The following is a 12,499-nucleotide window of genomic DNA, read 5'->3' on the forward strand; positions in this document are numbered from 1 at the left end:
GTCAATAACACATCTTCTGATGTAGCTGATAACTTCTTGTGAGGAGCCTCAACTAGTGTCTGCCGGAAGTCCATGTAAATAACATAGAGCATGTAAATAACATGTAAATAACAGTCCATGTAAATAACATTCCCCTGTCATTGGTCCAAAAAAATTAAATCGGGTTTGTCCTCACTGGGGAAGACTACCCTTTACAAGTCCAGCAGTCTCCACGATCAGCTGAGAAAACCTCAGGGCTTTCAAAGCTTTATCCTGGTTTATAAACTAATTTCTTGACAACAGATTTACTGTTGTGTGATTTTCTGGTTTTGCTCTCTCACTTTTCTGAAATAGAAAGTAACAGCAAAAGGAACAGAATCTGAAATGAAACCAGAAAATGCTGGAAACACTCAGTGGGTAAGGCAGCAGCTGTAAGAGAGAAACAGAGTTAATGTCTCAGATTGACCTGCAACTTTCCCTCTGTTTCACCTTCCACAGGTCCAGCCTGACCTGCTGAGTATTTCCAGCATGGTCTGGTTATGTTTGGATGGTTGTAGCCACGTCAACTGTGAAGTCCTCACCTGGTTCGTTCCTCTGCTCTTTAGTGCCTTTACTTTCTTCATTGCGGTGATTTTGATGACTCTGTGACCCCACTTAATTCCTGGTAAAGTAGACAATGGACACTCTAATTTCTCTCTTGAGGTTTACACAACATTGTAAGAAAACAGGAGCCAGAGTAGGCCACTCTGCCCCTCTAGCCTGCCCCTCCATTCAATATGATCATGGCTGATCTGTCCCAGGCCTCATCTCCTCCTCTGTGTCAGTTGCCCCCCTGAATTACCTGATCTTTCAAAAATCCAGCTACCTCCTCGTTAAATACCTCCAGCGATCTCATCTCCACAACCCTTCAGGGAAGGGAATTCCAGAGGTTCACAATTCTCGGCGAAAAGAAGTTCCTCTGCACCTCTGCTGCACAAAACAACACATTTCACGGCATTTGTCATTGATAATAAACCTGATTCTGATTCACCTTTAAATGACTGGTCTTGTAACTATGTCCCCTCATTCAGGTCTCTCCCACCAGTGGAAACATCTCAACATCTGTCCCGCCATGCCCCATTTGGATCTCGTATGTTTCAATAAGAACACCCCTTATTCTTCTAAACTCCAAAGAGTATGGATCAACTTTTTTTTAGCCGCTCATGTTGGGAATTAGCCTCGTGAATCTTTTGTGGATCCAACACTAGCACATCGTTTCTTAAGTAAGGGCACCAGAGTGTGCACAGTACCCCAGAAGTTGCCTTGCCAGTACTCTGTATAACTCTTAAGAAAACTCCCCTATTTCTAAGCTCCAAACCTCTTGCAACAAAGGCTAATACGTTATTTGCCTTTTTTACTGCTTGCTGCATCTGCCTGCTAATTTTTTTGTGTTCATGCGCAAAAACACCCAGATCTCTCTGTATGTTGCTCATTTGCAGTCTCTCTCCATTTATATAATACTCTGCCTTTTGATTCTTCTTACCAAAGCCCATGCCCTGACACTTCCCGCCATTAAACTCCGTTTGCCAAGTTTTCACCCACAGACTGAACTCTATATCCTGGTGCAGAGTCACAATATCCTCATTGCAGGATACCCTCCCAGTTCATGTAGATGATTCAGTGAGCGGTCTTAGTGTGTGACATGGATGTTTAGTGTGTGGTGTTGCTGAAGTGTGTTCAACAGTCACGCCCAGGGCTGGAGACTACCCTCTCTGGCACAGAGGGGGTGACAACTCATTGCAACACAAGCAGCATCTGATGATCAATATCAACCCTTCCACTGCAGTCCAAACACTGAAAGTTCGGACTGTGGACTTCATGGCCCTGGGAGTCAGTAATCTAAAGGGCTTTTAAGGGTGTGTCACCACTTCAGTGATCTCTCCTCTAGCAGATTGATTGGATTACTGAGGTGCAGCCACAGGGAGTCACACTGACTCCATGGACCTCAAATTGGCTGTCACCACTCAGGTCGAGAGTATTCCTGACTTCACCACCACCCTTCCAACAGTGCCCCGGTTACTGGCTGTCACCCAGACTGCCTGGAGTTCTGCTGCTGTTTGTGGCGAGGTGGTGCCATGCAAAGACAAACCTTGACCAGGCAGCCAGTACTTGCAACGGCAGAGAGGCAGGCACTTGGGGAATACACGGCAGTGATCAGTTCATGGTCACGCAGTTGATGTCATCAGTGAATGTAGTTTGATTTGGTTTGGTTTTCTCTCGTTAGTTGTGCTCAAGTGGCCACGGAGATGATCAGCAACACCAGAGGACCGGAAGGGAACTGGGGTTGAATGGAGGAACTGTTGTACTTCAGTTTTGATCCTTCAGGAGAAACGGGCGTTGCTGGCACGGCCAGCCTTGAGGGACTACCCTGTCTGTGCTTGGGAAGGGGTACAGTTCTGATTGCCTTTGGAAGGATGCGATTGGGCTGGAGAGGGTACAGAGCAGCTTCACCAGGACATTGCCTGGATTGGACCATTTCAGTTCCAAGGCTGGGTTTGTTTTCCTCGTAGCAGAGGAAGCCGAGGGTGACCTGATGGAGGAATACAAAACTGAGAGGGGGAATTGTCCACACAGAGAGTGGTCGGAATCTGAAACGTGTTGCCTGAGGAGGCAGTGCAGGCAGGTACTCTCTTTAGATGAGCACTTGAGTCGCCGAGGCGTGGAAAGTTACAGATTAAATGCAGGTAGATGGGACTGGTCTAGAAAGGTACAACGGTCAGCATGGATGTGGTGGATCAAAGGGCCCGTTCCTGTGGTGTACGACTCTGACTCTATGACTTTAAAGGCGCTGGTGACCAGATTCTTTGGTCCAGTGGTCTCGATGGTGAGAGTATTCCACACGTGTGTTGGACAGGGAGGTCCAGGACTTTGACCCAATGAGGATGGTGAAATATTTTCAAATCAGCAGGCTGTGTGGCTGGGAGGTGCGTGTGGGGTGGGTCATGACCGTCCTTGCAATATCGGGTGTTCATCATCATTAATTTTGAGGATGATATCCCTCGCTGGGATTCTGCCACAGTGACCTCAAGGTGGTGCAGGGCAGGTGATGACCCCTTGTGTCACTGAGAGGGTCACGGTTCTCTGGACTCCTCATGGTTGCTCTGCCTACAGTTTCTCTGGGCCGAGACAGTTGCCCACCTCAGTACCAGCGCGCGCTGCCCCCGGGAGGACTGCGCTGGGGAGGAGATGGTCGCCCACCTCTTTGCGGGCTGTGGGTTTGCGAGGAGGGTGTGGCGAAAGATGCAAGGGTCCTTGTCACGGTTCATCCCCAGCAGCTGCGTAACAGAGGATTCTCTGATCTACAGGCTGTTCCCGGGGACACACACGGAGACGGATATCAACTGCTGCTGGAAGGTCATCAACTCAGTGAAAGACGCCCTTTGGTCAGCCTGAAAATTGTTGGTCTCCCAGCACTGTGAGATGTCTGTAGGGGAATGCTGCTGACTAGCACATTCCAGGCTGCAGGAGTACATGCTGAGGGATGCACTGAAGCCGGGTGCAGCCAATGCAAGGGTTCGGTGGGGAAGGACTACAGTTTAGGGTTCTTCTGCCACTGGAGAGGGAGGGGTGGGGTCAGGCGAGGAAGGCCCTTAAGTGTTCTAAAGATGGGATAGAGGTTACACCGCAGGCAGCCACATGAGTGTCATCGGTGTTGTGAGTTTAAAAAAAAGAGGTAACACTCATGACTAATCCATACACGAATATAAAAGTTTGCACTGTTTTATTCTTGTATATAGTTTGTGTTTTATGATGAATAAAGTTTATTTTGTAATAAAAAAAAACTCGCTTCAAGGCAAGAAACCAATTTGACTCACCTTGTTGGGAATCTTCATTAGTTCCCCAATGCAGGAGGGTGCAGCAAGGTGTTGGCATTACTAATATTGTCAGCACCTGTTGAAAATGGTGGGGGCACAGAAATTCACAGTGACAGTGATCTTTGCTGCCTCTACCAAGGTGGGTCAGGCCCAGCTCTACAGATGTGGGGTGGCCTCTGGAAAATCTCTGTGACCGTCTTTCCCTTGAAGCATATTTTCACCAAGCATTGTCCCTTGGTCAGGGTATGAACAGTACTCTTTGTGAATAATGCCTCTTGCTGAGAGCTCTCCTCCTAAAGTAAGTGTACCAAGACCAGAACACTCAGGGCCTCTCCAACTCTAACACCGTCCAAAATCAAACCCAGCAAACCTCTACAGCTGATTTCCTTCCAGAATAAATAAATATTCCTATTCCTTTTTTGCATTATTTATTTATATTTATACTTTATTGTAACTGTTATGCCTTTGCACTGTACTGCTGCCGCAAAACAACACATTTCAAGTCACATAAGTCGGTGATAACCAATCTAATTCTGATTCAGTCGCCAAGAGACTCTTAAGTTGCCTAAGTTGGAAAGTGCTTTTCCTGCAGCTATCAGGAAATGGGACGAACTAGATTGCTTCTACAAAAGGGCGGCATAGCTCTTTCCCAGGGCGACAATGGCTAACACGAGGGGGCATAATTTTAAGGTGATTGGAGGAAGGTATAAGGGGGATGTCAGGGGTAAGTTTTTACACAGAGAGTGGTGGGTGTGTGGAACGCACTGCCGGCAGAGGTTGTGGGGACAAATGCATTGGGGATGTTTAAGGGACTCTTAGATAGACACATGAATGATAGAGAAATGAAGGGCTATGTGGGAGGGAAGGGTTAGATAGATCTTAGAGCAGGAAAAATGTCAGCACAACATCGTGGGCAGAAGGGCCTGTACTGTGCTGTAGTGTCCTATGTTCTATACACTGAATGGAATGAAAGGCCTCTTCCCATGCTGTGTTCAATCTATGATCCTGTGTGCAACAGAGTATTGGCCAATGAGATACCGGCCAATGTATCACAAGTCCTGATGCACATGTAAACTTTAATCATTCAAAAATGAATTAGTGAATATGACATATATTCATGAACTTGTATAACTGAACTCTTGGCAGTGTGGAGGATCAGAGGGATCTTGGGGTCCGAGTCCATAGGACACTCAAAGCAGCTGCACAGGTTGACACTGTGGTTAAGAAGGCATATGGTGTATTGTCCTTCATCAATTGGGGAATTGAATTTAGGAGCCGTGAGGTATTGTTGCAGCAATATAGGTCCCTGGTCAGACCCCACTTGGAGTATTGTGCTCAGTTCTGGTCACCTCACTGCAGGAAAGATGTGGAAGCCATAGAGAGGGTGTAGAGGAGATTTACAAGGATGCTGCCTGGAATGCGGAGCATGCCTTACGAAAGCAGGTTGAGGGAACTCGGCCTTTTCTCCTTGGAGAGACGGAGGATGGGGGGGGACCTGATAGAGGTGTGTAAGATGATGAGAGGTATTGATAGGGTAGATAGTCAGAGGCTTTTCCCCAGGGCTGAAATGGTGGCCACAAGAGGACATAGGTTTAAGGTGCTGGGGAGTAGATATAGAGGAGATGTCAGGGGTAAGTTTTTTACTCAGAGAGTGGTGAGTGTGTGGAATGGGCTGCCGGCAACGGTGGTGGAGGCAGATACGATAGGGTCTTTCAAGAGACTGTTAGATCGGTATATGGAGCTGACAAAAATAGAGGGCTATGGGTAAGCCTAGTAATTTCTAGGGTAGGGACATGTTCGGCACAGCTTTGTGGGCCGAAGGGCCTGAATTGTGCTGTAATTGTTCTATGTTCTATGTGTAGGTTAATATATGATATGTCACAAAATATTACGTGCACATCAACCCGTAACTGATTGTTAATGTGCCACTGAATATTTATGTATGGGTCATTGAGGATTGCAGTACATATCACTTGGTTACTTGTGTACCTGAGAATTGTGCATCATTGAGTATTAGTGTCAATGTATATTAGTTCACATATATAACTGCATGCTTATATAGATATCAGGGTATTTGAGTAATAATTTGTGTACAATTGAATATGAGTGGATTTGAAACTGAGTGTTATTTGTGTAACTAAGTGACACTGAATAATAAGAAAGTATTGGCCTTACCACCTGATGTGTTACCCTTCTCCCATTTCATGAGGCTGTGGTGGGCAATGGTTGGGTCAGCCATTGTTGCTTGCTGACTACCTGAACTCCTCATGCTGTATCCCTTTACCTGTTTCTGTTACAGAGCAGTTAGCAGCAGCAGCAGTCAGTGCCAAGAGACAGGTGTTGGGTGGAGCAGGGATGACAGGACCACCCGGACCCCCCGGAACAGTGGGCGCTGCTGGTGAACAAGGAGACCACGGTGTTCCAGGACCTCGCGGTCTGCCTGGTCTGCCAGGCGTCCACGGCCAGATTGGAAACACAGGACCAAAGGGTAAGGTGTCAACCTGCTCCCATACACGGGTTGTAATTATGATGTTCCAATCAATGATGAGGCCCAGTGACTGATATCCCGTTGATTAAGATTAGTGATTGATCCTCCATTGATTAACAAACCCAGTGATGGATCCTCCATTGATAATAAACCCCAATGACGGACACAACATTGATTAAGATTAATGATTGACTCTCCATTGAATAAGATGCCCAGTGACTGATCGCCATGACCTATCCCCCATTACAAAGCCCAATGATTGACTCTCCATTGATAACGAAGGCCAGTGACTGATCCTGATAGATTACAAAGCAGAGTGATTGATCCCTGATGAATTATGAGATGCATTTGACTCGCTTATTGACTTTGTTCATCCAATCCCTGTCAATAACACAGAATCTTTTGCTTGTTACCTTAAGGCAAGCGAGGGGAGAAAGGTGATCGAGGTGAGACGGGACGTGGACATCCTGGCCTACCAGGCCCACCTGGAATTACAGGTAAAGTGGGGGCGGGGGGGGGGGGGGGGGGGAAGGTGGTTGCAGAATCTGTCGGCTTTGTTTCGGTTTGTGTTGTCCATGTGTGGCGTGAGACTGTTGGTAGGGAAACCTTCCCTTAGTTCATTGTTTTTAGAGTCCCTGCTGTTTGCTGTCCATTCACACTCAGTCCCTTCACACTCAGTCCCTTCTACTGGGAACTGAATTTCACATCCTCCCAGCAGTGCGTGTAGAAAACTATTTCCTGTGCTCATCACCTCAGCTACAGAAAGCAGGGTAGCTGGGAGCCCCACCCTGCTACAGGTTGACTCCAGGGTGTGTACCCTGCCAGGCTCTGGCCCCACAGTCACCCACCCTGGCAGTGACTGACCCCACAGGGCCCTACCCTGCCGGGACTGACCCCAGGGTTCCACATGTTGGAGGGAACTGTCCTGTAGCTCTGTCGCGTTTCACACCGATGCCCTTGCTGAGTCTGCACATTTGGATCTCCCCAAGTTGTTACTCAGCCTTGCTGATTATTTAGTGTTGTTCATGTGCATTTTTAAAATTATATTGATGTCATTCTATAAATGACTCCCTATTATTTTTCACTTGTTTAGTGATATTCTTTAGTACATGAAACTATCCAACCTGTTGAATGAGTCTGGTTCAGGCAAGGGAGGAGAGACCAGGAATGGTAGAACACCCAAGAAGGTGCACTTTGGTGGAGCTGTGAGTCATGTTGACAACTGTTCCTATTGTGGACCCGCCACGGTAAACCTCCAGCCTTGGGTGCTACTGAACTGCTGGTTCAGCGGACTTTTTAAACAGCCAAGTCCTGGTTTTAATTATAGAGGGAAGTTTCTCAGTTTTAGTTTGTGATACCCATTTACATGCTGCGTCCACAGCTTATGCTGAAGGTTGTAGTGCACCCATAAGTGTGTGCTGGTAACTGTTGTGGCAGGGGACTATTTCTGTCACAGCTCCCTCACTGCCAGCTTCAATCCGCGAAAACTTCAAATCCCCAGAGTGTGTGCACAACATGCCTTCGACGTAAACCTTGTCACCCTGCTGTAGTCTTACCTTTGCACTTTGAGGAAGTTCCCAGTTTCCTTCCAGTTCTTCACTGTGGCAAATGGCAACATTCAGAGGAAGCCTCTGTGCACCTCAGTTACCATGACTCCTTCAGACTGGTTCTTGGCTTGTGGACATCACGAGGTATCACAGCACTAATGGAGAGACCTATTGCATCAGTCCAGTCTTTGCTGGGATGGTGTTAGGTTTGCGAATCCCACGATATTGATCCAGTGACAGTGAAGGTATGTGTCGGAGATAAAATGGGCCATGACTTGACGGGGAACTTGGAAATAATATTATTCCCACCCGAAGCTGTTCTTCTCTGTCTTTGTGGATGTTGATGAAATAGCCTATTCCTAGAGAGATTTGACTTCAATACACGGGGTGCTCTGAGTGCTACCCCACAGAGCACTGGCTTGTAATAGCGGACTTGATCCTGGAATCCAAACGCTCTCCACTGTGCTTCCCCCTGCACTTAAACAGACATCGTTCAGACCGTGTGCTGTGGCAGGTCCTGCTGAGGGCTCAGTTCTCCGCTGACAGTAATAAAACAGTGATCTCACCACCACACAGCTCTGAGGCAACGTCCAGAGGCTGCCTGTGAGGGCTGGTGTCAGACAGGCGGGGTGAGCGAATCAGCGCTGAGATGTGGGGCACGGCTTGGACGACGAGTGCTGCCGCTGCTGGGGACTGGCCACCAACCCGGCGATCACCACTGCGCTTGTTACTGTAGAGAAATCTCCTGGCTGGAGAGAGCTGTGGAGACAGACAGCAGGAGACAGCAGCTTCCATCACAAGCCACTGTCGGGTCTGGGCAACCTGTCAGTGCATGGAGCAGGTGGCTCACTCCACACCACTCCATCGCAGCAGGGGCACCAGCGGAGAGATGAGCCCTCAGTCTGGTTCTTCACACAGCGCTGGGTAGAGCAGGGGTCACACCATGGTCTTGGCAAGGTGCAGGCGAGGGCAGGGGTCACACCAGGTTCCTGTCCCAGCTGTCAATGATAATGTCCAGACATATAATTCTAGCATTGATTCCACAGGATCACAGGTTCCCATTCCCGGGAACGTTTCCCAACCGTTATGTGAGGTACCAGGTTAACAAAACTCCTGAACAACTGTTGTAAGAGGGTTGTTCCTTGATTCAGATTAAACATATCTTCTCAGTGGTATGAACATTGAATGTTCCATTTTCAGATAACCCACACCCCCAGTGCTCTCCCCCCCCCACACACACACACACATGCACCTGTCCACCTAAGTTTCTCCTCTCTCTGTTCAGCTTTCCCATCCCCTCCCACTCTCTCACCCAGCTCCATCTGCCTCTCACCTCTGCTGGTTCTATCACCTATCAGCTTCTATCCCACCCCACTCCACACTGCCGTATACCCGCAGTCTCCCGTTCCCTCCCGGTTTTGACCCAAAACCCGCTGAGTTCCTCCCAGTGTTGTGTTTTTTGTTCCAGATTCCAGCATCTGGAGCCTCTTTTGTCTTCAAACACATTTTCTTGGCTTATTTTGACCCTCAAAAACTGTTTGAAACAATCTATTGAAGAGGATTGAGAGGGTTTTCCACAACTTTAGAAGTATGTCTGCACAACCCAGCTCCCAGAATGGAGATGTACCTGCTCTTCGAGTGTCTCTCTTGTTCCTTTCCCATCTCCCATTAACCTTCCTTGGTCTGTGAGCCAAGAACCATGCAGTCAATCCATAATTAATGAAAAGCGTTAAAGTGAGTGCATGTTCTCTTCATCTCCTCAGGACCCCCAGGAATGCCAGGACGGAGTATAGACGGTAGACCTGGTGATGTGGGCGTGCAGGGTGTGGCCGGACAACCTGGTCGCCCTGGTCTACCTGGACCCCCCGGTATACCTGGATTCTGCGAAGCTGCTGCTTGCTTAGGGGCCTCGGCATACCTGGCCTCAGGTGGGGGACCTGACTTCAAAGGGCCGTGAACTGTTACTGACCACCAGCGCGCGGCCAAACAACTGACCAGCAAGTGCCGCGTGCACAGCAGAGAGAAAAAGAGAGAGAGAGAATGGAGACAGCCAGGAATCAACCCCAGTGGAAGGGGTTTCTTGAAGACTGAACTGATTTAAAATATTTGGTGCGTTTTATAAAGAAATACAAAGGAAATGAAAAAATAACCACAAAATACTGCTTTTCAGATTAAATGAAAGTCAAAAGAGTTTAAAAAAAGTTTTGCATCGGTATGTTTATTTGAGCAAAGATTGATGTACATTGGTTTCTAACTTTTTATTTGGGTTTAATTATTTTAAAATGAATAGGGCAAACTATTAGGGAATGTTATAGTGATGTGAGTTTGCATCGGTTCCATGTGTAAATCTAATAAGTGCTGCAGTCTGTGTTTGTGTATAGAATTCCATTCCATTGTAGCTACTGGACTAAATGTGTTCTTGATGACCCATCTGGTTATATGCTCTGGACAAGTGCGGAGATCAAGCCCATTGCTGACATCCTCCTGTCACCACACTGGGTTACACCACCTGTCACCCGGATCTCTACAGACATATTTCAAGGCCCTGTCTGGGTGAGGCTAGTTCGATGGTTGCTGTGACCCATACCGGCATGAATTCTGTGTGAGCCAGCTCTGATGAAATGAAAAAGCAAACAAGCTGCAAGGGTTGTAAATTCAACATCCACAATAGGTCAATCAGTATCAGCAAGAGAGCTGGGGTGAAGGAATCAGCTCTGGTGATGTTCTTATCTAGCAGTGTGGAGTTAAGTGATACAGAGTTCAATGCTGCATCTTCATGCTCTGTTGTGGTTTCATTGCCCATATAGTGAGAGGGCACAGGGTTGGCACTACCACACCCATCCCAAAACTCTGGGATCACACCCATTGAGCCAGAGCTCTGGTGGGCCTCAGCAATGAGATTTGAACCCTGCACTTTCCAATCCCAAGCCAGGAGTACCACCTGCTGGGCCAAAGGCTCACTCTCTGATGGTCGAAGGAAGATTAACTTGCCTTTTGTTTTGGTCAACCTGCTGGACATTCCGAGCAGTGTTGAGGTTTCCCTTTTGATTGGAGCAGTGCTGACACTGAGCTGAGATATGAAACAGACATCATCTTTCAGAGAGTGGGTGTTAGAAGTCCCACTGAGCATTGTAAGGAACACTCCTGCCATCCTGTAGTCTCCATTTCTGCTGTGGCATCTTTGTATAAACTCTTCCCTCCCACTCTTAGTGATCCAGAGAAGGTCCCCGCAAATGGCAGCAGGCTATGGTGAATCTTCCTGCCATTGTCCTCAGTGTAAATACATAGATGTAGTTTACAGGATTCGTACAGGAGAAGATACTGTTCCATGAAACAAACAGCAAAGAACAAGATGAGGACCCTGTGGTAATGGCTTTAATCAGTGGGTTATTTCACCACACAATTCGGCACCTGGAAGCTTCTTAATAACGAAGATGATTGAAGCCACTGTTTAACGTCCAAAATTAAAACCTACTGATTAACTTCATTAACATCATTAATTTATTATGTTTGAAATCTTGTGCGACTGTAAAGACCATGTGTTTGTCTCTCGTTGTACTGGAGCACCATCCAATAAAACGGACATTTTGTAAAAGACAATGTTTTTCTGTCGCCTGCAGAAGACCCCATGCCTACACTGCACTCCGGCCTGGTGCTCAGATCCTTGCTGGGCCACTGTGCTCTGGCCTGGCACAGGCTCCTTTCACTTGGACTTTGTACTCAGACTGAGCGCTACACCTTGCATTTGACTTGTGCACTGGGACCGTGCACTCTGACCTTACACACGGACCCCGTGCTGGGCCTTTGCACTTTGGCCTTGTGCTGGATACTTACACCTGGAGTTTGCACACTCACTTTGCTTTCAACTTCTCTTTGGTTATTTTGTTTTAACTTTATGCCTTTTACTGTCAATAAATGTGTACATAAAACTACGGAGCTGAAGAGATGCTGCTGAGTGGTGATTTATCCCTCTCTGATGTCCCCACATGTCTTTATTTGAAAGGATGCGGAGGGAGCTTCTTGTTTAGGGTTGGGAATGACGATACCATTGGGAACTCTCTGAACAATTCCTAGTTTAGCCTGGAAACACTGCCTCTAAATGAGTCACATTATTGCTGTGTTTTACCTTAAACATTGTCTCTTCAACGGATTCACACTAGCCCTGGGACATCCCTGAAACGTAGCTCCATTGCTGAGGTTCTTTGGTCTACTTCCATGACCTCATCTAGTTTAATCCAGTGGAGGGGGCAGTTCAAAGACTAGAACCTAATTTTGAATCCCAGGAAATAATCAGAGGTTAATTCAAGGTCAGCAAGTGCAGCCGGTGGAGGTGGGGGGGGGGGGGGGGGGGGGGGGGGGGGGGGGGGGGGGGGGGGGGGGGGGGGGGGGGGGGGGGGGGGGGGGGGGGGGGGGGGGGGGGGGGGGGGGGGGGGGGGGGGGGGGGGGGGGGGGGGGGGGGGGGGGGGGGGGGGGGGGGGGGGGGGGGGGGGGGGGGGGGGGGGGGGGGGGGGGGGGGGGGGGGGGGGGGGGGGGGGGGGGGGGGGGGGGGGGGGGGGGGGGGGGGGGGGGGGGGGGGGGGGGGGGGGGGGGGGGGGGGGGGGGGGGGGGGGGGGGGGGGGGGGGGGGGGGGG

The 12,499-nt window shown here is 48.6% G+C and overlaps 1 protein-coding gene across 2 annotated transcripts in view; it reads left to right on the forward strand.

Annotated features, from left to right (window-relative positions):
• The window catches only part of col9a2 (procollagen, type IX, alpha 2), a 90,507-nt gene extending 78,785 nt beyond the window's left edge, over positions 1-11,722 (forward strand). For both annotated transcript variants that reach the window (XM_052036278.1, XM_052036279.1), the window contains exons 30-32: positions 6,133-6,321; positions 6,741-6,818; positions 9,632-11,722. In XM_052036278.1, the coding sequence (XP_051892238.1) occupies positions 6,133-6,321; positions 6,741-6,818; positions 9,632-9,825 (461 nt within the window). In that variant the 3' untranslated portion in view covers positions 9,826-11,722. The remainder of the gene's footprint in view (positions 1-6,132; positions 6,322-6,740; positions 6,819-9,631) is intronic.
• The last annotated feature ends 777 nt before the right edge of the window (positions 11,723-12,499 follow it).

The sequence above is a fragment of the Pristis pectinata genome, chromosome 22 (assembly GCF_009764475.1).
Source record: "Pristis pectinata isolate sPriPec2 chromosome 22, sPriPec2.1.pri, whole genome shotgun sequence".
Taxonomy (NCBI): domain Eukaryota; kingdom Metazoa; phylum Chordata; class Chondrichthyes; order Rhinopristiformes; family Pristidae; genus Pristis; species Pristis pectinata.